This window comes from Amphiura filiformis, chromosome 15, assembly GCF_039555335.1.
Source record: "Amphiura filiformis chromosome 15, Afil_fr2py, whole genome shotgun sequence".
Lineage (NCBI taxonomy): Eukaryota > Metazoa > Echinodermata > Ophiuroidea > Amphilepidida > Amphiuridae > Amphiura > Amphiura filiformis.
In genome coordinates, this window is record NC_092642.1 from 50,883,666 (window position 1) to 50,909,201 (window position 25,536).

A 25,536-nucleotide genomic window follows, 5' to 3' on the forward strand; every position below is an offset into this window, starting at 1 on the left:
TACGCTCACCATTTTATCCCGTGCATATCAGAAAACAATAATAAAATAAAATCCAAGCAAATTGTGGTTTTATTTCTGAGCTGGGCATAATTTTAGCAAAACAATTGCGAAGTCAATCTAGCAAGAGTGAAAGAAATTAGAAGCTTTTCACAAATGCATGCCTATATTGTGGCGCCTCCGTAGAGGGCGCCACAAAAACACATTTTGAAGATGCGTAATTTAACTTGCGCAGATCATAAAAATTAGCCATTTCAGCTCATGAATGGCAACGCCGCATTCGTAGTGGGAAAGAAACGTATATCTTTTTATCGTACAGGTGGTGTGCTTAGCCCGAGTCGATCGGCCTAGATCGAACAAAATCGCCATGCCGCGCGAGGCTGTTGAAGAACTAGTGGATTCGCCCTACTATCACGGCAATATCTGACACGACGATATAGCGATGGTGACGCTGTGCTTCGTTAATGGAATAACATCGGACAATGTACATTATGTACCCGTCTTATTAAAAGTAAACGTTATAATCCGTCAAGAAATTTCTTGACAGCGCATATTAAAGGCTTTAAAAAAGGCCAGTTTATCCGCTGCGTTAGAAGTCGCTTTTCAGTTCTCTGTCCGGCCGGATCTATACGGAGATATTCAGTTCTTGGCTGCAAGCTTTGGTTAACCGGTTAACCGGTTCCCGGCGGTGATTTTCCACTCAAATGATTTGATCGACGTTTTGCACCTATTGTACCATCGGCAAGAATTCTTTTAAGATGGACTAGTCAGAGTCGGATTTCTCATCGTCACTACTACCGTAATAAGGTTCACATGCGTAGCAGCTCTCCTGCAACAACAAACAACAAAATAACGAGGAGAGTCACTGCCTATAATGAAAGACGGAGATAAAAAGACTAGTTCGCGTTTGAAATTCTGACAACTAGACAGAAAATGCCGTACTGCGCAGGTCGGCAACCAATCACGGCGCGTCTTTGCCCATTCGTCAGACGCGATTTTAATAAATAATAGACTTTTTATCTCTCTCTTTCATTATAGAGACTGTCACAACAACAACAAACAAACAAATATCGCAAAACACCACATTTTCACTGTTTTTGAAGCAAATTCTTTAGTAGACTGCCCATTCTGCTGTTGTGTCAGTTGGACATTAGAGATAGTCCTATCACGAGAACCACCCAACCCGAGAACCGCGAAATCTAGTTTATCATGTTTATAGTAAGATGGCAAAAAACAATGAAACATGGTCAAGCATGGCACCGCTAATACTGTCGCCTTACCTTGACATCGCCCCAGCATTCTTTGCAGTAAATAAATTGACACCCTTCTGTCTGGCAATGATGGAATGTCTTCGTCTCTGGATCTTCGCAGATCAAGCAGGTTCTCTTCCGACAAAGACCACAGCATTTTGTCCAATCCGCTTTCTCCTGCGCGTGGGATTGTGAGTGAAACAAACAATAACCCATCAAGTAAACTTTTGTCAAAAACATATGAAAAGGTTTGTATGGGTTTGTATACAAAAACGATTCTCTTATGAACCATCTATGCACAGTTTCCACCTCGATACACCTGAGCACACATTTTCGTCCAAGAGCTTCCAAGCAAGCAGTGAATTGTCTTTACGAAGTCTTTGATTACACTACACGGTTGAGTGCATTCATTCATTCATTCATTCATTCATTCATTCATTCATTCATTCATTCATTCATTCATTCATTCATTCATTCATTCATTCATTCATTCATTTATTTATTTATTTATTTAGCATGTCATAAAATAAAATTATAAAAGATTTATTTATTTATTTATTTAGCATGTCATAAAATAAAAATTATAAAAGATTGTCCCGGTAGGCTAGCCAGGAGCGTGAACACTAACACCCGAGGGGTGTGACGCCTCCAACCCACCGAGACAAGTGAACTCAAAACATAAATATTAAATATTGCACATATAGAATAAGTTACATATTACACATTACACATATTTCATCAACAATAACATAAAATTTAGGAGTCCAGCCCCAGCTCTTGCATAGTCATTTCAATAAAATGTGTTGAATGGCCTCATATTTTTATTCAAAATAAACTGATCCCTGATGGACACTGGAAGTGCATTCCAAAGACGGGGAAAATTGACACTGATGGTATAGGCTTAGGGTTGGGCGAATCACCATAATTTTTTTTAAACAAGTTGTTTCCATGGCCAAATTTGCCGCAGAACACGAATCTGCCAAAATTTTTGACCTCCGATGACGTTTGACCCCTGTACTATTCAAAAATTCAAAATGGCTGCCAAAATAGCATCTTTTTGCGTGTTTGTGGCATATTTTAATAGATAAAGAGCTTCAATATGTCTTTTTATATGTTTTAGGGGTTAAGAAACACAAATTTGACACTTTTGTGATGATTATCTGTACCCTCTACAAGTTCAGTGGCCAAAAAATTCAAAATGGCCGCCAAAATGACGTCATTTTCCTTGTAATAGCATATTTTGATAGAAACGTGGCTTCAAATAAGTCTTTTTCATGTTTTTTGATTTGGGAGCACAACATTGACACTTATAAGAAGAATTGAAGTACCCTGCAGGAGTTATCAGTTGACAGAAATTCAAAATGGCTGCCAAAATGACCTAATTTTCTTGTATTAGCATATGTTGACAGAAACATGGCTACAAATAATGTATTTATCTATGTTTTGATGTTTGGGAACACAAATTAGACACTTTTAACTTAATTAGCAGTTACCACATACTAATTATGAGTTGCCAGCATTGAATATCATCCAACTTGAAGAAAACTGCTGAAAACTACTTCTCTAAGGAGTAGAAATATAAACAGGATTATATTCTACATGTGTTTACATAGTATTTCATTGCATTTTGTAATTTCTAGTAACTGTGAGCAACCTGCATTTTGTATTTTACACTATGATATTTTTCAACAAAACATCAACATCTGCTGACAAGTTTGATTCTCGTTTCACCGCATTTTGAATGGATTGTCTCAGTTCTTTACACAGAAATTTCACTATCTTCAAATTCGTCGACTTTCATTTGTCGGATTTGGTGAATATCTGGGCTTCTGTAACCCGGAGATAGCAAAATTTGCAAAGCAGTTCTTTTTCGGTTAAGTGTGCAAGGATATTGATAGAATCCTGTGTCACAGGGACTTGATGGCGCTTACATGCATCTAGAAGTTTCATGGTTCTAGCAGGTTTCTTCCTTTTCAGTTCTACTTTCTTCACTAGAGTTAAGTCGCTTTGATATTTTAACCGTCTGCAGGTAATGACCCTGTCTCCTTAACATATGAAACGCTGATGTCAGAACTTCTTGCCCAATTCCATTTTTGACATTTTTCAGCATTGTTAAGTGTTGTGAACAACTGGTCCACCACCAGCAGCCGTTTCGTTGTGACTATGTTTTATGAGAATGGGTTTGAACTGACGTGGATCCACCACTTGCTACCACAATGCAGAGATCAGGCATCTGATGAAGTCTTCAGAAATATTGAACAGAAAATTTGGAGTTCAGAAGCTGCTAAACATAACTGCTGGAGAGAAAGTGTTCACCTCACCTGGATCTTGTGTATACACATTGGCCCTTATTGTGATTTCGAAGCTACTATCTCCAAGTCTGATGCAGCTCACTGCATATCCCTCTACAATGAATACACTTCATGGCTGGAGACACAAGGTATCGACCATACTGGCTTCAAAGGGTCCACAGCAAACAGATTTGGTAGGATTGCTGAGATTGCAAAGGAGTTCTTGTGTTGTCAGCAATCAATCATAGACTAGACGTCTTTGATGCTTTCGTTGATATCAACTAAAATAAGTTAGTTTTGGGAGTGTCCACATACATTTGTTTACTTGTTTACCCAGGTTGGTCCGTGAGGGACACATGCTAATCCATGGAAATCCATTGAACGTTCCAAGCTCATACAATAAAAATGCACAAGCCTGGATAGCCAGTGTAGGCTAATAAGATGGATGCTGGCCTAGATAGCTTTGATAAACAAAGCAAGAAATGGAAGAAAATAGCAAGGAAAAGGAGAAAGATGAGAAGGCCACTCTCAAACACAATTGTACAGTTTTACTCTTAGCCCTTACTTCGTGAGAAAGGAAATTAGAATTTCAATCTCAAGCCCCGATGCAAAGGCTTAAAGAACAGAACGATTGGTTTGCAGTGTAGCAAGTGGTGAAATTTTCGCGCGAAGAACTGAGAAAGTCCATTCAAAATGCTGTGAAACCAGAATCAAACTTGTCAGCAGATATTGATGCTTTGTTTAAAATTATGCTAGTGTAATACAAAAATGTAGGTTGCTCACAGTTATTAGAAATTACAAATGCGATGATAAACCTCAGAGAAGTAGATTTCAGCAGTTTTCTACAACAAAATTAGATGATATTCAGTGATGACAACACATAATTTGTATATGGTACTGATAATCATGTTCAAAGTGTCTATTTTGTATTCTCCTACATCAAAACATGAATAAGGACATACTTGTAGCCAAGTATCTGTCAAAATATTCTATTACAAGCAAAATGACGTCATTTTGGCGGCCATTTTGAATTTCTGTCCACTGATAACTCGTACAGGGTACTCCAAATCTTCTTATAAGTGTCAAAGTTGTGCTCCCAAATCCAAATACATAAAAAAGACATATTTGAAGCCATGTGTTTATTGAAATATTCTATTACAAGGAAAATGACGTCATTTTGGCGGCCATTTTGAATTTTTTGGCGACTGAACTTGTAGAGGGTACAGATAATCATCTCAAAAGTGTCACATTTGTGTTCCTCAACCCCAAAAACATATAAAAAGACATATTGAAGCTATGTATATATTAAAATATGCCACAAACACGTAAAAAGATGTTATTTTGGCAGCCATTTTGAATTTTTGAATAGTACAGGGGTCAAACGTCATCGGAGGTCAAAAATTTTGGCAGATTCGAATTCTACGGCAAATTTGGCCATAGAAACAACTTGTTTTAAATTAGTTTTGTAAAAAAAGTTCAGATTCGCCCAACCCTAATAGTATAGCATAGCATCGTAAGAGCTGTGTGAGCTTCTAGCTGGAAAATAGGCCTCTGTGATTGGTTTTTTGTCAAAACCTCAAGTGTTCCCTTCATCCAATCAGAATTTTTTTTATAACGAACGAAAGCTGACACTTCCCCCTAAAAACACTTTCAGAATGAGCAATGACCAATTCTCTTTAAATTGCAAATCTTGTGCAAAAAAATACTATTTTCGCCTGATTTGTCATAAGGTTGTAAATTCAATGAACTATGACGTTGCTAAAGCTCTCTTCACACGGTTGTCGACTGACGACGACAAGTTTTTAAAAAAAGTTTAAAAATTCGAAAATGTCAGAATTGTAAATGTTCATGACCATATTCGGAATCCGCATGAAAAATGCATTAAAATGAGTACAAACAAGCCTTGTAGTTGTATTGGTTCACCAACCTCTAACTTTTTCTCCTTCGCCAATTTGCGGACTTTTTTCCTCATCAATTTCAAATAACCGACACGCTTTCGTAGACCTTCGTTATAGAGCGACAACGTACGAGCCTTCTCAACCTGTTAATAAATTCAAGAAAATAACAGAATTTTGTTTTAGCAAAACTGAAAAAAAATTTCATTATCCGTATTTATGAGAGTTGACGATACAACCAAATTGTTGTGATCCAAGCAGTTTTATGATAAAATAATTAAAGATATGATTGTTTCCATTGCTGCTACAGCATGTGCTGGGTGAAGTATTATTGCATGTCAGATCACATGTATATAATTTGGCTCACCTCAGGTTTGGTAGTAACGTCAATGCTACTTCGCAGTTGCGCTGCAAGCGTGCCAACAAACCGCCCATGTACGCGTCACTACCAAACTTGAGATGATCCAAATTACAGACCTAATCTGACAATGATGTCAACGGATTTGCCGTCGGACACGTAAAGTACAACCGATACTTTTCAGGGCAAAGAGGGTCAAAAGAACAAATGAGCTGCACATTTTACAGACGAAAACGAAATACAGAACGCTTCTGTTTATGTTTAAATGGCAGTCGGTTGCTCGGAAAAGAGCCGTGCGCAATATAGGCCTATATACGAGAATGGCCGTTGCATATATTGTAAGGCGACACTGGCTCCGAATGAATAGGATTTGTTTGTTTGAATTGTTTCATAAATTGCATTTACACTCTATTACATAATGAGATTTTAAGACATAGTGCAGCATGGAGTTATTATATGTGTTCAAAAAATTTACTTTTGGATAGAAGAAAGCACAAATGACTCGACGGAGACGCAGTCCGTAAGCTTGGAAGTAGAGAAGTAACCATACGGCACCCCACATACAGAATATCGAAATGATAACATCTTGGTCTAGTTTGGTTGGCTTTGGAAGACAATCTACAGAATGTGATGGAAAACAAAATAAGGCATAACATCTTTTCTGGTCCTATAGCGCTATCGGTGCCCGAAGAGGTACCGATGTCACTTTTTATCGTACCCTGAACATTTGCACTGTGCATTTGTTTTGTATTTAAATGAAAAACAATAACACTATGCAACTCTTAATTATTATGCTTGATATAATTTATTATATATATCCAGGAGTGATGTTAAGAGTAATCACTAATAATCAGATACCTAACCGGGCACCGATAGTTCTATAGGACAAAATTGGATGTGGTGCCTAATGTGAAAATTTAACTAACATACAATGTCGGTAATAAGAAAATGATTATAAACACTAACTTTGTTTCGAATTTGAGATAATTATCCCCTCCATTTTGTTTGAGTGTTACAATATGTTTACTACCATGAAAATTATTTTTGGTGCAATGGTGCGTACCAAAGGCATGCTTTTAATCTGAGAAGCAATTAATACAGTTTTGGTCTAATACTTCTTAAAATATTCTTTTGATGATAGAGAGTGATTTTTGCAGGAGAATTTTGTCCCGGGGATGCACTCCCTAAAAATAGGTGACGGGGATGTGCGGCCACATTGACCCCCCATTTTCAAACCGCCTGTCACTGAATTACCCTCTTATTATTTTGTTCATTTTGCTCTCACCTAATGACCCCCATTTTTAAAATGCTTTCTCACTGAATGACCCCCATTTTTAGAAATAAACGCTCTCACTGAATGACAACCAGGTTCCCAAATAAATGCTTGAGCACTAAATAAACCCCATTTCAGGAAAAAAATGCTCTCACTGAATGACAACCAGGTTCCCAAATAAATGCTTGAGCACTAAATAAACCCCATTTCAGGAAAAAAATGCTCTCACTGAATGACCCCATTTTCAAAAATATATGCTCTCACTGAAAGACCCCATTTTTAGGAATAAATGCTCTCACTGAATGCCCAAATTTTAAAAAATGAATGCTCTCACTGAAAGACCCCCTTTTTTCTTTATTTAGTCTGTCACCGAAAGACCCCAACTTTGGAATCGTGTCCGCACATCCCCGTCACTTCCATATTCGAGGTGAACCAAAAACTAGTATGCATTGCCAAGACTTACGTCTATTTGTTGACACTGTGTTAATCGCATGTTTATTGTCGAATGACCGTAATAGATGTCGGAATAATTTGGCAACGGCACCATCACCTTGCACGGCTATCCTCAAAGCGTGCTCGCCTGAAACAAAGGAAGCAAACCAAAATCAGTTACCATTGCCAATCACCTCCAAAAATAGATATTAACCGGTTTGGGAGAATGACGTCATACATTAACGCACGTGGATCGTGCCATATTGCTCACACATCACTAACTGCCCATACAGTAAAACTTCAAGAGTCCGATTACAAAATTTACAAAAATAAACCAGAAACAGTTACCTGAAAATTGAAAATCAATCTCTGTGTGTCTGCGGATGATATCAAGCATTGTGAAGAACAAAGAATCGAAAGCACATATGACGAAAGATACAATCACATTCATAAAAAGACGGACTGTCCCTTTCATCTGAAAGTAGAGAACATGAAACAATGTTAGACACGCAAAAATGGGACGGAAAGGAAAGAGAGCAAGAAAGAAAGAACGTAAGGAAGGAAGGAAAGAAACATGTTTCTTGCATATAAAGAAAGACGGAAAGCAATCAAGAAAGCAAACAAGCAAGAAAGAAAGCAAGAAAGAAAGCAAGAAAGCAAACAAGAAAGTAAGCAAGAGAGCAAACAATAAGGCAAGCAATCAAGAAGAGAAGAGAGGGAAGGGAGGAGAGGAGAGGAGAGGAGAGGAGAGGAGAGGTCGAGAGGAGAGGAGAGAGGGGAGGTTGAGAGGAGAGAGGAGAGGTCGAGAGGAGAGGTCGAGAGGAGAGGTCGAGAGGAGAGGAGAGAGGAGAGGTCGAGAAGAGAGGAGAGAGGGCGAGAGGAGAGGTCGAGAGGAGAGGAGAGAGGAGAGGTCGAGAGGAGAGGTCTAGAGGTGGAGAGGAGAGGAGGAGAGAAAGGAAAGATACCAGTACAAACAAACCATAACATTAATATAATGACCACCTGCATGAACAAAATGATTTCTTGTTGCATGATGTTATTGACACAAATAATTGTCTAAGCAAAACAGGGTCCAACTGCAACATGTGCAGACTGTGACTGTTGGATCAGAGTTCCACTTTGATCTGAGCTCTGGAAATCTCATATGATATGATACGCATCAATTGCTTGGAACTCGGATAACTAACTTACCAACTTGCTTCTTTCTGGCTTTCGAAGTGACCACCGGGTAGGCTCGATTATGTCATTCTTTTCTTCAAATTTCTTCAATGGTAAAACTGTTCGCTTTCCCTGAAAAAAAAAAAGAGAATAAAAATACATTTTCCCCGATCATAATTTAGGGATATCGTCTTCGGGGATCGGCAATATGAATAGAGGGGCGCACGTAAAAGGGCTGCATGGACAAAATGGACGAATTCCGGGCCCAGATACACGTAATTACAAACGGTAAGGGGGGTTGCAATGTGTGAATACACACGTTTGAAATTGTTTTCGTATCTTGAAAGCGTTTGAATCAAGCATGTGTCAAGCTGAGAGTCCAGATAGCTTTTTGTCCAGGGGTTTCGAAGCATTTTACTTTTTTACTATTAATCGGCCTAATACCGGTATTCTATGATATGATGGTATCATTTTTTTCGGTCACATACCAACCTGTAGTTTTCTTCTAGCGTCTATTTTCCGAAAGTAAGACGTCATGTATACATTGTCGAACTTCATATCTCTCAGATAGTTGCTGTTGTAGCTGTGAGCGCTGCAATAATATATTCATAGAAAGATTTTAACTTTGACCATGTTTACAGACGTGGGCATACATGCAACCGGAGAAACCTATGGGACATATGCATGCACATCACTCTCTCAACATGCTCAAGTGGAGTGAAAATGTAAAAGAGTGAATAGTGCACTCCTTGCTCGACACTCTTTCTGGAGTGAAACTCCTTGCTCGGCACTCTTTCTGGAGTGAATCTCCTTGCTCGACACTCTTTATGAAGTGAATCTCCTTGCTCGGCACTCTTTCTGGAGTGAATCGCCTTGCTCGGTACTCTTTCTGGAGCGAATCTCCAGTGTGAAATTTACTCAATTGGCATTCTTTTCATTGGTCACCGTAGGCAATCCTTTTAGAGTGTAAAAGTGAAACCATCTCTTTTCATCTTTAACATTTTGGAGTAAATGGACCACTACCATGACTATACTTTGGTTCACCTCAAGTGTGGCAGTGACGTCAATGCTTCTTCACGGTTGCGCTGCAAGCATGCCAACAAAACGCTCATGTACTCATGTATACTGCGGCACGGGAAATACGCACATACGTCACTACCAAACTTGAGATGAACCAAATTATATAAACAAATTATCCACTCATGGATCACACCAAAAAGCCGGCGAGGAGCACCACTGCACTGCGCATGAAACGGCTGTCTTGAGACCCGGGCTTGAGACCCTTCCCATTTTCTTTATTCAATTTTTTTGCCATCCATATGCCTACCTTTTGAATACGAGAACGAAGGTAAACGAAACCAATCCTTTTGCAATAGAGAGGAACACATCCAAGATCTGCTTCCTTACATGGAACTCATGGAGCACGGCGCCTTGTAACTCCGCCACTGAGGTTCGGTTCAACAAGCCTTTCAGTTGAGTCACCTGGAATGAAACATTGAAGAGATGATTCTGTAGCAAGCGAATCCCATGCCCGGCATGATGGCAGCTACAGTCCACCTTCCTGTTACTCGGTAGTATACGCATTCGAATGTGAAGCTATCGGTGAGCAAATGAATTCGAAGCCAGATTTGCAGCTTGGAATAAGCAGGGGCAGGGGCGTAGCAAGAGCATCGGGGCCCCACGACAAGGAGAAGTACGGGCCCTTTTAACCAGGCCCCGAACTCACGTGCCGAGGAAGACATATGTGCACTCAATCAATGGCTACGTTTTGGTTTACGTATAATATAGAGAGGGACTAACAAATCTTGTTCCAATGTTATACATGTCAGTGTGCGCGCATATATAGCACGCGAAAAAAATTCAATTTCAGACTATTTTAGCCCCAGGTCAACCTGAATATTGCTATTTGAAAGCGCGGACAACTTTACAATTTTGACCAAAAACATGCTGTTATTGGGTTTAAAAGAAAGATGCATAGGGCAATTTTGGGGGCCCTGGACCCGGGCCCATCTTGCCCAATGGCAAATCCGGCCCTGTTCTCCATTATCAACCGTTATTTAATTTTCGCGGGGAATAAGTTTGGTGATACGCCCAATGTAATGGTAAGCTAGAGAGTCATCCTGGGGGGGGCACCGACTATGATTGGGAGGGGCACCGGGTCTGATGGGGACCACATGCCATTTTTTCGGCAATATTACTATGGGATTTTCGAAAACTTCATATTTTTAAGATTTAGATAAAGTCTTCCACAAAGGGAGTATGAGTTTCAAATAGAATAGACAGTTGGGGAACTTCAATTTCACTCACTCCACTGAGTCGTGGATGAAAATAGGTAAAGCCATAATACAGAGGGAGAATGGGTTTCAAGATGATTACCCTGACCAATTACCTTTGAAAAACATACTCCCCATGTGGGAGACAGGGGTAGTGTGGATTTCAAATGGAATAGCCCAAAATCAACTTACTTTCCATTTCAAAGATACTTTGAAGTTTTCCTGGAATGACTCAAACGTTTCTTCTATTGCAGCGTAGGCTTCTCCAAGTCCTCCTAGACTTTTAGGTGCGGCATCACAAGCATAGTCAAACCCTGTAAGAAGAGATCAATTAAAATTTACACCATCGGCGAAACATTTTACGCCCGTTTTCGTTATACAAATCGTGTTCCCTTAATTTCGTAAAGTGGAGTTTTTTTCATTTTTAACGTTCCCGTTTTTTATGTAAAAACAATCGCTCCTTCCTGATGAAGACAAATTTAGATTCTCCCTCCCCGTCTGCTCCCCGTGCAAATATTGAATAGTCCCTATAACTTTAAGTATACGACCGAATGTCAAAATTCAAATTAACGATTTCGCTAGACAAATGATAAAAATCGTCAAATTAATACAGGATCGGATTTACCATTGTAGGCCTACCCGATGAATTAAAAAATATGATTCTGTTTTGCTAAACTGCGCAATTTACTGCGTACTTTACTTCGTACTTCAAAGTGGACAAACTATAACCTGAAATTACTTCAGTCTTAGTACAAGACTTTGTGCGTGATTGTCACAGCATACGAAAAAAATAGGGCTTTTTTTATGCCTTTTTGGTCCAAAAAGGTCCGAATTTTTGTAAAAAATCCACTTTTTAAAAATCAGCCCCCCCCCCTCAAAAAAATCCTGGTTACGGGTCTGTACAGCAGACATTTCCAACAAACAAAAATAGGCATGAATGGTGTACCTTTAACGATATTGCACACAATGGTGAGCTTCAGAGGCAAACAGAACAAATCCTTGATTAAGGGTAGGCCTATCTTCTTGCGGCATTTCTTCTCCGTTTCCTTGAATTTGTCTTTACACTTCTGGACAGCCATTTCAAACACACCTGCAGTATATGGGGAAAACAATAAAATATATAGAAGATGTGAAATGATGATATCACTCTTACCTTTCCAAAACTCTTTTCAGTTCAGGTTTAAAATGTGTTTTTTATCTTCTAATCCAGAACTATATCCTGTTCTTTATAGAACCTTTTAAGGTTCCACATACAGAACAGATCAAGAACCATTTTAGGTTCTATTAAACCGGTTTTTATCTAAGAGTGGCAAGACTTGGTTTTATTCTTCCACACTCTATGTGTGGAAAATTAATGTCATGTCTTTTACAGCTTTACAGATATCAAATGGAATAGCCTGAATTAGGGACCGTTCACAAACACTTGTAAGGGGGGGGCCTGATGCAAAAAAATGTTTGTGAACGGTCCCTTATAGCCAAATATAATAGGACCTTACAAAAATCTGCATTGTAAACTTTGAAAGTGAGCTTGAAAAAGCGACGCTTTCATTAGTACCCGAAACGTGCAAACAAAAGGTAGATGTTAAGGTTTTTGTCATTTGAATATGCATACAAACGCTTATATACTAGATCTTTTCCCTCTCATATCCGCTCACGATTTCGAAAGTGGCCCTTGAAGTCCGATATAAGTTGAACTCGGGGTTCGAACCGTGCCGTGGATGGATGATGGAATATTGGGAAAGAGCCCAGAACATAAAACGTTTAACATAAAACGTTTAAATATCCGATGTCAGGTATATATTAGGCCTAAAGGGTATATGGTATAAAAAGTTTTAAAACATTCGATCCAAAACATGTTTGAAAACTTGCTGCCAAACATTTTAACATAATGTAATTTCAGTGTTGACAAAAACTTTAGCAAATATATTTGCTTATCAATATGTTACAATAACATTTTGACAGCATTTTAAAAATGTTGTGGTGTGTTTTCATAAAACTTTTAAATACGTTTTTATGACCTTTCCATTAACCAACATTTATTTATCAGCATTAAAAACGTTTTTACCAAAACCAATCATGTTTATAACACTTTAAAATAAATGTTTAAAAATTTTTTTTTTTGGATTTGATTGGAGGACTATCACAATGTACGGTACTAACTTTCACATCGGAAGTCCATTTTGTCCTTGTAACTCTTCTCAGCATCTTTAGCTTTGACATGTTTCGGCATTCCTTCGTCATTTGAAAGTTCCTCTTCGAAGGACTGAAACTGCGCACGAACGTTAGCGGCCAGCTTTTTGGACGGCGTCTGCTTGGCCCTGATGAAACAAAATTGAAACAATTAGTAAGTTTTTAGCAGGTTCGCCGTCGGTCAAAGTTAGAACTGTCAAGCTTTCGCCAGAAGTAGCTTCAATCATCAGGACAAAGTACGAGAATGAGAGTACTTGCCTACTGATGGCTCTGAAAAGAGCCGTTCACTGAAGACTGCCCCTTGTCAACAGAGAACAAGCAGACCTCGCCCATCTAGATAGATCAAACTATACATTTTCTGAATCCTTATGTATTGGTATACTATTTAACACGTTCAAAGCAAGTTTGTAGTTTGACCCCTGTACAAAGTCAATTCAATTCAATTCAATTCAATGACCTCTAGCAGAGTTATTACCAGGTAACGCAAAGTCTAACCTCACTTTTTTTGCAAGGCCTAATGGTCTACTAAACTCGGGACTAAACTTATATATAGAGGGCATTTCATGGACACGGGATCAGCCTCATCAGGGAATGGACTAATGGTCCTCTTACCGTCATGTCGTTGAAGGCATCTGTGAATGGCTTATGCAATAATTTAAACATCTCTTTGCTGTGATTGTACGTCAACGCTGCTGTACAAGATATAGACCGAGACGATTCCTGGGCGTTGGCAACTATATTTTGAACTGGTCCTGAAAAAAAAGATCAAAAATGCACTTACGGAAGGTAACTTTTAGAACAATAGATTAATTCGTAAGTAGGCCTATAATACTAGAATAGTATAGTATAAACATGGTAAAGTGGAGAAAGAAATGCAACCGATTTCAAACCGCGGATTTCAACCCTTCACCCACACACAACCACATTCTCACCACTTGTCCTGATCTAGTCACCTGGTACACACTATACCAGCATGCATAAAGTGGAGTTTTTTTTAATTGTTAACCCCATCACCCCTAAAAAACTGACGACCCAAAATGTGTTTCTTTCCAAATTTCAAGGAAAAGATATTTTTCCATTTTCAAAGACAAAAAGAAAAATAAATTTTCTTTTAATTCGTTATTAATTAATTTTAAAAATGTCAATTCTTGATGAAAGTTTGTCCAACTTATTCATTGAAATGTCGAATAATTTCACATTAACCCAAAGACAATATATAATTTTTCCGTTTGCTCTCACCCAGAGGATGATTTAAGCACTTCCCAGCAAGTCTTGCGGTTAGCACAGCTGTGTGAGTGAACATGACACCACTGCCCGCCCACTGCATACACACGTGCATGGTTAAATTTGAATTTGGACAGATATATTTACAATAAAAACACCTTCCAAAAGTTGGTCGATTTCACATTTTATGTTATCTACAGAAGGTGTGAATTATCCTTCATGCATACATCACTTTAGATCTGAAATCGACCAATATAATGACGACACACGGGCAATTCTAAAACAACATCTTTTGCACAGAGTTCAATGGGATTTGAAAAGTAAAGTGGCAGTTGAAACTCTAGTGATAACACTTTTACAGTGCATGATGGGGCTTCCTTAAATCATCCTCTGGCTCTCACCGAAAGCCACTTAGGGAGTGTTCATAAATACTTTGGTGGGGGGGGCTGGAAAATTTTTTTTTCATGTCGAAAATTTTTTTAACCCCCCCTCTTCGCGAACCCAAAACTTTTTTGACCCCCCCTCTTAATGGACCTAAAACTTTTTGACCCCCTCATATAGGTTCAAAACTATTTTGACCCCCCCATCATAATGTACCATTCTACTAATTCAATTCTACTACCATTCAAATGGCACTAATGATACTAAAATTTGCACCGGTATTCAAGTGCAATGAAATTGTACTCACGCATGTCATTGATATAAAATATGTGGAATTTTTGCCATTTGGAAGCTAAACAAATGAAATTTGATGTAAAAGTGGATTACATACGCGCGAAGCGCGCGAAAAATGTGTACTTTGGGGGCTAAAATGGCCAATTATGAGCTTAATTTGGTCAGAAACACACATAGGCCTACAGGCGTCAACATGGGGGATGATTGAATGTGCCATCCCCCCGGATCTACGCGCGCCTATGTTTACTGGGACTTTTTCTTGCGGCGAAGCGCGCAAAATCAAGACTATTTTAGCCCAAAATACAGGGGCGTAGCCAGTTTTCTTGGTCGAGGGTGAATAAAATTTCAAAGGCACAGACGGGATAAATAAATTGCAGTTGCAAATACCGGTTTTGTTTTTTAGAGAGACTGTACATGTATTTGAGCTTCAAAAAAAGGCTTTATTGGGACAAAACGTGTGCAAAAATTGTGTATTTCGCCCATATTGGGATGAAAATACCTTTATTGTGACAATAGTTTGGCCCATGATCGGGTTGAATTTATATGGAAAAGGGCCTCCTTGCTCCTTTTCTTTGCTCTCCAGATTTTCTCTTTGTCAGAGGGGCACTATTCTCTTTCATTTTTTTTATTTTTTCTTCCGCCCCCTGTCTACACTACTGCCGAAATGGTGTGTTTTGCTATTAAATTGATGGGCCAGTTTGCGTGATCGCGAAGCGCAAAATTGTGCAATTTTACCCTATTTGGGCCCAAAACATGGTGCTTTTCGATGTACTAAAATAAGTTGCACATGGCAATTATTGCTTTATTTTTTCTTCTTTAAGGATTTTTAGGAGATGTCCCCCATGGAAAAAATTAGGGGGGGAGGACCCCGGTTTTCCAAGCTTCCTCCGCCTATATTGTAATGCAACACGATTTAGTTGTATATATCAGTGATAATAAATGAATAATCTGTAGGCCTACTACATGAAACATTATTGTAAAAATTGTCAACACTAAAGAAGAGCAAATGTATTGCAGCTTTTAGTGATTTAAAGAGCTGCTGACCAGAAAGAACTGGCACAAACCTCAAAATTAAGTTATAGACGACAATTTTTAACATTGGATCAAATGTACTTTTGTTCTGGTTTAATATGGGAACATATGCGCGCGCAGCGCGCGAAAAATTTTTACACCCCCCCTACGTGCCGAAAAACTTTTTAACCCCCCCTGTTCATACACCCAAAACTTTTTTAACCCCCCCTATTCAGAACTCCTAAAATTTTTTGACCCCCCTACATATTTTCCAGCCCCCCACCAGAGTATTTATGAACACTCCCTAAAATAATGTGACTCAAGTGTCAACCATTTTTCCACGGGATTGTGATGCGTCAAGAAATTGCGATGAGCCCCAAAATGCTCAAAGCTCAATGAAACCAAGTTCAGTAATAAATTTAACAAAGTACATACCCGTGAGCAGATACAGCATAGCCAGCGAGCTGATAAGATGCCGACCATTTTTACCGAAGAAATTCGGCAACACCAGCACCATGATGCATCGAATCTGTACCGATATACCGAATCCAAAAGCGATCAGAAGTGTGATGACGCTACCGAGAAGGTTGCGATCTTCAGCAGGGTAGTTCAGCTTATTAATGACATTAAAGTGAAGTGCTGTTGGTAGAGAATGTACCGAAAAGGGCATGATATTCCAGATCATCTGCCTTGCCAGGAAAGTTATTTCACAAAAACCTAGTGGTTAAATGGCTCCGTTTTAGCTGATGAAATGTGAGTTTTTTCAAGTTCTTTCCCCCGATTTAAATATCAAGTAATGAATGGATTTCGCTCAAACTTCTGAAGGGGCTGTGAATTTACCCAACATTTACGTAATGTAAGAGAGAACAACGAGAGTTGTCGCATTATCCTGTGAGATTCGATGAAAGTACAAAATGTGACCATGCACTTTAAACTTCTATCTATTTCAATGTTCATTTTCTCGGTAAAATGACGATTTAGGTACAGGTACACGATAACTCAATAAAATACAGCATCTATATAGCAATAAATGCTCAAATTGTAAAAAAGATGATCGACTCAAGACACCGTTTTCTCGTTTTATTTGTGACCGTACAGCACGAATGAGCCGTAAATGTCCTCAATTGTATTCTGAGTTACAGTGTAAAATGGGCATGAAGGTCATATTCATAGGTATTTCAATTTGGTGCTACGTGTATCTCATTAAATGAGGTACACGTAGCACCAAATTGAGGTACCTATGAATACGACCTTCATGCCCATTTTACACTGTAACTCAGAATACAATTGAGGACATTTACGGCTCATTCGTGCTGTACGGTCACATTTATATTTTGGTCTATTTCCGATTTTAGGCATCATTTTGTGCAAATAGGCATTTATGAATTTTAAAAAGTTCATTTTGATGCCTTATATGGTCAATATCTCAACAATTAATGCCGCTATAAAAAAAAATGGAGCCCCAAGATTAAGAAAAAAACCAAAAAGAGTGTTTTTTGTTATGATGTACCAAAAGAAATTGCCAAAAAATCACTCTTTTGTGACTTTCTTCATAATTGTCGTTTTTACACCAAATCTGTATTTATATTGAGATTCATTGATGTCTGTCCTTTATAAAAATGTTTACTTTTATATGTCTTGCGTGACTTATTATAAAGTTATAGCACCTTTACTACAAGCATGTCTGAGAGTACACAGCCACCTTAAACATTATTAAAGTGAATTATAGATTTACTGAAAAACAGTGTTTTCTTCAGAAAAAACTTAAAAATTACTGCACATTTGAAAAAGGGTAGAGGCCTCAGCAGATAGAAATGACAAAAAAAATTGTTGAGGAATTTTGGGACCCAGTATTACTCACCAATTCCAAGAATGGCACCAAACAGGACACCGAGGCCAAACTTTAGACCTCTATATTCGCTGTGCTTGCTCCATATGAAATGGTAGAATTTTGGACATCTACGCTCCAAGCAACTCTTGCATGCTGGTTGGAAACAGAAGTGCATAGATCAACACGGGAGTCATGATCAATCAGAACACACTCGCAGCGAGCAGAATCTTGATCAAAAATCAAGTTACCTCCACACGGAATAAAGCAATTCCTATCGTGGTAACTTGTTCGCTGACAAAGGTTCTTGTTTCTGCAACACACTCATCAAAAAAGGGACGAACATTGGCACTTTTCTTTCAATTTAATATTGTCATATTGTGAAGTGTCAAACAGCAGAGGTGTTACTAGCCGGGGTTACTAGTTCAATATGTATGATATTTTACTTGATGACCCCATGTTGACATTGGGTAAATAAGCTGTAGTTTAGTTCGATCTTTCGAACGACCATCGATGCTTGGTCGATCCTTATAATGAAATCAATTAATTTACTGTTGTGTTGTAAATTGGGATGAAATAGTAATTTGTGCCTGGAGTGATATTGACCAATATAAATTTAGCATTCTGATGCCTTACTGAATATAAATACCGCTGCGCTGGTTTCCCGATCTTGATTTGAAATAGTCCATTTAAATTTTAATGACACCAAAATTAATCAATTTTCTTATCGGCCTAGATGAAAAAAAACCCAACACTTTCCAAATAACTCCTAGATAGGTCTAACCTTTCTAAAATTCCATGCAGAATTTGGAGTTCTTTTTTATTTCGTAAAAAGTATGTCAACAAATAGTAGCCTACAAGGAACTTAGGGTCTATACGAGGGGGTATCCAAAAGTTTTTGACATCACCCAGAAGTGAAAGAGCTATACCGATGAAATTTTGTCAGTGTCACTGGTGCTTATGTACATTATGGTCCAAAAATGGTCTCATAAGTATGTTTACTTTCTTCACAGGTGGCGCTTGATGGGAAGTAGGCGCATAACCTTTTCATGATAAGATCCTCCACTTTCTTGAGTTTTTTCACTGTGGCCGCATCATCCGTAAGTGATGGACGCCCACTTCTTGGCTCATCTGTGAGGGACATGTGGCCAGTTTGGAATTCCTTTTTCAAAAAGCAATAGTGCCATATGATGGGCAATCATCACTGCAGATTGCTTTCATTTCATCATAGATTTTCTGAGCATTGTAGGCCTAACCCTTCAAATGCAGGAACTTAATCACACTGCGTGCTTCAATTTTCACCATTTTGCAGGCTATGCGCCTACTGTCCATCTAGCACCACCTGTAAAGAAAGTAAACATACTTATGAGACCATTTTTGGACCATAATGTACATAAGGACCAGTGATTACACTGACAAAATTTCATCGGTATAGCTCTTTCACTTCTTGGTGATGTCAGAAACTTTTGGATACCCCCTCGTACATTGTCCTCATTCACAAACTGATACTATCTGGCCAGCAGTCCGAATTTTGAGCCATACAAGTTTACGTGGTGAACTAGTCAACAAAGGCCTATTGAAATCCCAAATGAAGGAAATATAATAATATAATGAAGGAAATAAAATAGAAACCCCAACTGAAAAAAAAGTTATTTACATAAAACGGTAATAACAATGAAAATTCACTGGAGTATTGAAGCAATTAACTTATTATTGTAGATGGTAGAGAGCAGGACATGTCGACTCGAAGAGCAAGAGGGCAATCACTTTTTCTCATTAAATTATGTTTTGATGAAACCAAGTGTGTGAAAATATTGGATCCAAAACATAATAATGATAAAAATTGAATGCTTTACGCCCAATATTTATTGGTCTCGCTATATGAGTTTTAAAAAAAATATTGGACTCGACTACGTCTCGTCCCGTCCAATATTTCTCGTCCAACTCATAGCTCGACCAATATGGGCTGAATCGATCCAATTTTATATCAACTTAGGCTTACTACAATGAATTTGACGCCAATTGTCAAGTCCTACTACTGAATATTATTTCAAAATCATACCTGGAACGCAGCAGTCAGTAAGCTTCACGCAGCAACTCATAATGACACGAATTAACTCGATAAAGAAGTACAAAAACACCCATAAAATGTCTTATTTCGTCGAGATGAAGCGCAGTATACAAGCACCGAGCACAACAATTCTGAGAAATTCAACTCGCGAAATGGCGCAAATAACCGTAGAAACAAGCACAACGCGTCGGCGCGCATGACTATTGTTGCGTGAAGAGTTCTGATTGGCTAAACTTGTTATGACGACACAATTGGTTATGCGCGATTTGCTCGAACGCACAGCCGTGAGATTTGACGCTGTTGTAAACGCGTTAATGCGCTGCGTGGTTATTAGCGCGAATTATTTTGGTTACTAAGGGAACGTAAACCAGGAGTCAAAGATATCATAGCAGAGAGGACTGGTAGCGAAATGGAGATGATATGGGCATGACATATGGCAAGAAAAATGACAATAGATGGACAAAAAGAGTTACCGAGTGGCAACCAAGAACGGGAAAGCGTAAGAGGAAGCTCGAAGGCAAAGACGAAGCCCCAGTTGGACAAGTGATGCGCAAGACAGACCGAAATTTCTTGAAGAGAGTTTCATAACAGATGACAGAGGATGGCGAAGTAGGGAGGTGAGGAACGATTATTTACGACAGAGAGAATTTGGGGATTTGGGGGAACCACGTGGGGAACATGATAAAGAAACACATAAATAACACATAAATAAGCAAATTGATTCATGATTGTTCAGCGCAAAAAGTGAAACCGATATAATTAAATATATGCTTGGTTTATTGATTTCTCTTATGTTATGGATGAATTTGTCTACAATTTCAATACATACGTCAATATATTTTATTACGTGACCCGATCAAGTAAAACGAGGGCAATGTCACCTAGAAGCATGCCATTAAGAGGAGGTGCCGTATTTAATTATTTTCTTTATTCTTCACCCGGGTAAGTCGGGTGGCAAATGTCCACAGCTAACGTTAAATAGGGCGCCTCCGCCTAATGTTAATTTCAAAAAGGTTTGCATCACGATCAAGAGCTTTCAATCGGCTTTATAAATGTTATGTCTTTACTCATAAAGAACTTTGGCCTACTGTCCTCATTTACTTGATCAAGTAAGATTTATGAGACAACGGGACCGAATGAGGCGGATGTCTTTGAGAGCTGTACAGAGCTAGCCTGAATGTTGTCTGTTGAAAAACATCCTATGCAAAATTCATACACTTCCCGAATTTTGTGGCATATAACCGTGTACTACTTCTTTAAATATGTAAACACTTTCAAATTTCCAAAAACTTTTATTTAAAAGAGTATTCTATTTTCTGCACGTGCATAATAATTTAGAAAATTTTGCATATATGTGAGGTTGATTTGTTACCGTGTTTAGAGCTGCGTTATGACGGGGATTGCCAGCTCCTTTCTCCTTGTTATGTATTTCGAGGGTTTAGGGACAAGAAGGCCCTATCTGCAATAGCTGCCAGGTGTCATAATTTGAGATGATGTACAATATTGAATGCAGAAATTGTCAAATGTGTATAGGGTAGGCCTAGCTATTGCAGACGGGGCCTTCTTGCAATACAACCCCTCAATTTTATTATTTTGGAGTTCTGCAGTAACTATTAGTGTATAGAAGTGATTGAGGAATTTTTGCTCTTTTTACGAGATTTCTGTGAGAACAAAACCTACCAAAACCTGACATTATAATGTCACATATCCAACATCAGCCTCATTTACTCACGTTGGCTCATAACAGTGGCTTATCCATGGATGGCTTATCCACAGGTGCCCCCCTGTGACAAGTCTCTCTTGCCCCCCCCCCCCCCGATGCTGACTGCCCTGATTTTAAGATTTTAGGCCTTTGTACTTTTAAGCCCATTTTTGACAATTGTCGTCAAATTTTGCCCCCCCCCAGGCCCTTGAAAGTTGCCTTCCCCCTCTGAAAAAGTCCTGGCTATACCACTGGCCCAATACCACAAATACCAGGCGTAACACACGTATTTTTGTGCATACGATTATAATATTATTTGCATAAATTGAATTACTGAGCTGCCTATTTCAGTTTATAATCAAGCGTCATAATTACATACATGATTGTAATGCGTATTTATAGTACTATATAAAATTATAATATTAATAAAAGTAAAATAATTATTCAAACATAGCATCAACAAGAAAGAATTAAAATTGACGAACTTGCTGATCAATATGTATATACATTATACCGTAAAGATTCGCCTAATGGCGCTCATATGCTCCTTTTCCCGAGAGTAAATTTCACGTAATAGAGATTGAGCTCCCTCCTCTGAAAATGCCAACAAGAATCCCCGCAAGAATCAAGCCCTAATTATTTGCTGCTAGGATTTGTACTGGCGGCCAACTTCAGTTTGTGCCAAAATTCCAGTTATGTTAAGGCGCCCATATGCGTCATTGGGCGAACCTTTATGGCATGCGCCCATTATATTAAAATACTCAATACAGAATAATGCAAGTAGGAAGATGTTACAAAATAATTTCCCAGCAAACCTAAACTGTCATGGCTTGTTTTCTTTCGTTTAATTTATCTTACTGTTTTTGTGTTCCATTTATGCAAAATTAAATATACATAAACATATCAAGGATTTGGGATAGCGTATACTGGCAGTTTATCAATTACGTGAAGGCATTGATGTAATGTTTTTAAAACACCGTTTAAAACGGCTTGAATGAAATGGCAATAAATGATAAACAATTATGATGAACAAAGTTAAGTTGAACACTTGTCATCTTATATGGAAATACAAACAAAAAGGGTCATACATTTGAACTTCATTTGAGTGGACGGATCCTTGAATTTCACGATTCAAAGAGTAGGCCTATGACAACGTTAGTAGGCCTATGACAACGTTAGTAGGCCTACGACAACGTTAGTAGGCCTACGACAACGTTAGTAGGCCTATGACAACGTTAGTAGGCCTACTGTACTACACAAGCTACTACACTCTTGGGAAAAAGGGTTCTTGGCTATCCTGTATATAGAACCCTCAAGAGAAAAGGGTTCTTGGAAATAAATTTAAAGAACTAAAAATGGTTCTGTCTGGCCTTTCCAGAACACTTTTCAGGTCTAAAATGGTTCTTTCTAACATTTCCAGAATCCTTTTCAGGTCTGAAATGGTTCTTTGATCTCTTATTTGTAGAACCATTTAAGGTTCCACATACATGACAGCTCAAGAACCACTTTAGGTTCTACTTAGAACCGTTTTTTCTACGAGTGTAAAATATGGACTATGGACCTAAGTTAAGAGAAATAGGCGACTTCCCATCAGTCATCATAATACTATTTTACAGATACCGTTTCACACTCTATGATAGGTTACTTGACCACAAAAACATAATAAAACGTTTAAATTATATACGAGTACCTCAAGAGTAACAAAAGAAAACTTTGGTCCAACTCAATAATATAGTACTGTTTTGCTTGGCGTAGGCTAATCAGTTATCATAGATATAATATACCACTGCACCAAATAATTCCCACTGATTTACTAACTTTATAAAGCAGCTGCCTTATCTTACAATACATCAGATATCATAATAGGTTTTCAAAATATAAACACCCCTAAGAATTTCGCGTGGCTTCTCCAGCATATTTACCCCTCACCATAGTCTACACTATACATAATGTGATAATTATTTAACTTTTTAACAATTAGAAAATATTTATATTAAAGCAAAACTCTTTGCTTTTTCACATACCAAAATCGCCATTCAAGAACATGACAAAAATTAAACCAATTATGAATCAGTATACAGATATACGATCCATTATTCTCACATTTTACAATGAATAAACTGATCTGGCGCAGTTCACGTAGATATTTCAGATGTATATGTTTGGCAATATTTCTATAGGCCGGACAAGATAATATTAATTGGCACCACTTTTGACACAATGGAACCTTTCTTTTAAGTCTTCACAATACCCAGTAAAGCCTATACATTGGTGGGGCGCTCTTATTCATCGGGCGGCCTTTTTGACGGCACTCTCCAGTGAGTTGTGAACGTCATCGAACTGTTTAAACTCTTCAGTACCCCAACTCTTCCACACAAGCACGTGGTGTTTGAAAAGCCCCGACTCGCCGACAATCTCTTGGCAAACCACCACCCTGTCTGAACCCACCCTGTAAAGGTGATTGACTGGACTCGCGAGCATCCCGGTCAAGGATAGTATCGCCACAACCTGCCCGCACTGGTAACCCTGATTCTCCTCTATACTCACAACCAAAACATCCCCTAAATCTCTCCCAATCCACAGCGTATCTTTCACCACTTCTATAGAGTGAATCTTAGCTACCACTGCAGACTTCGGTTGGTTATCGTTGTCGAACACATGACCAACCGATACGCCCAAGCGCCGCCTTTCATCTGTAGGCCTATTGATTTCTTCGCGTTTACGCGGAGGAAGGGTCGCTGTTTGTTTCGACTGGTGAACAGTCTTCGCATCTGGAATGCCACCCATGTCATCCGTTTGCTCCTCATAGATAGTGTTATCATTTCTATCCCCACCCTCGGGACCCCCGCCTTGCGCTTGTTCCCCTGATCCGTTTATCACCCCACCTGCATTGCTAAATTCGCCTGACAGAGTATCGCGCATTGAGAGGACTTCGCCTTTGGACATCACCACATTCCCACAATCAATGGTATCAACCAGCTTTCTGCTCGATACGCTATACTGCATCACGACTGGAGAACCCTGCACAAAACACCATATAAATTCATTCTTAAGAGCAAAACCCTGCACGCTAGACTCCTGGTCAGCATTAGGCCTAATCACTTCCGGGTCAAGTGTCATACCCGGTACGCTAATGATCCGTATGGTGTTGCCACACCCTATCCATACTTCGTTCTTCTCTGGGACATGTTGCATAGAAGTGCACACTTTCTTGTTGCCAAGCTTCATGATCTCAAATTGGTTCCAGTCGGTTGTAGGATCCTCTACTGACGATTGGTGTACGAATATGATGACTGTGCCATCTTGCAAACCAGCAAAAAGGTAACCAAATGGATCGTCAGACTTCTGAAATGGAAATAGAGAAGTAATACGTGAAATCAACTCATATTATAAACTTACTAAAAAGTGTGTTTGTGTTGTAACTAAGCTTATAAATATGATACACGGTGATGAAAGAGAACAAAATCTCTCTGGACATGCATATTACTGGTATCAACACGTTTGGTTGCCTGGCTTATTGCACCAATGCGAAATGTCACTGATGCGATATTTTCCAATCTCCCACATATAGTGTAGTCAAATGTAGCCCCATTCAGGTAACCCCATTTAATTTCACGCTCCCTGTGCAGTGCTGTGTGGGAAATTAAGGGCACGTCTTCCATAGGGGTATATGAATTTCAACTGGATTGCCTATAGGCCCCTTGGACGAATCAAAGACGAAATATCGCGTGTCGTCTGGAGTATGCAAGGATTAGAGAATAAAGGTATTGTTTTTAGCCCCTGAGTGCATCTATCGTCTCATATAACACGGGCGACATCATTATTTTAAGTAAAACAACGAGGCGAAGCCGAGTTGTTTTACGCCAAAAATAATGATGTTGCCCGTGTTATATGAGACGATAGATGCA

The 25,536-nt window shown here is 38.8% G+C and overlaps 2 protein-coding genes across 2 annotated transcripts in view; both read right to left on the bottom strand.

Annotated features, from left to right (window-relative positions):
• Positions 1–679: 679 nt before the first annotated feature.
• LOC140171014 (E3 ubiquitin-protein ligase DCST1-like) lies at positions 680–18,314 on the bottom strand. The gene is made up of 16 exons (XM_072194198.1): positions 18,302–18,314; positions 17,889–18,011; positions 16,463–16,666; positions 13,689–13,869; positions 13,088–13,245; positions 11,874–12,017; positions 11,120–11,241; positions 9,982–10,136; positions 9,147–9,246; positions 8,688–8,786; positions 7,845–7,971; positions 7,528–7,644; positions 6,267–6,409; positions 5,466–5,579; positions 1,278–1,424; positions 680–826 (listed from the first exon to the last, which is right to left on the bottom strand). Exons 1-16 carry the CDS (start codon positions 18,312–18,314, stop codon positions 761–763), a joined length of 2,013 nt encoding a protein of 670 aa, XP_072050299.1. The 3' UTR covers positions 680–760.
• Positions 18,315–20,671: 2,357 nt separating this feature from the next.
• LOC140171015 (leucine-rich repeat serine/threonine-protein kinase 1-like) overlaps positions 20,672–25,536 on the bottom strand; it is a 32,201-nt gene continuing 27,336 nt past the window's right edge. Inside the window, exon 23 of the mRNA XM_072194199.1 lies at positions 20,672–24,973. Coding sequence (XP_072050300.1) covers positions 23,915–24,973 — 1,059 coding nt within the window. The 3' untranslated portion in view covers positions 20,672–23,914. The remainder of the gene's footprint in view (positions 24,974–25,536) is intronic.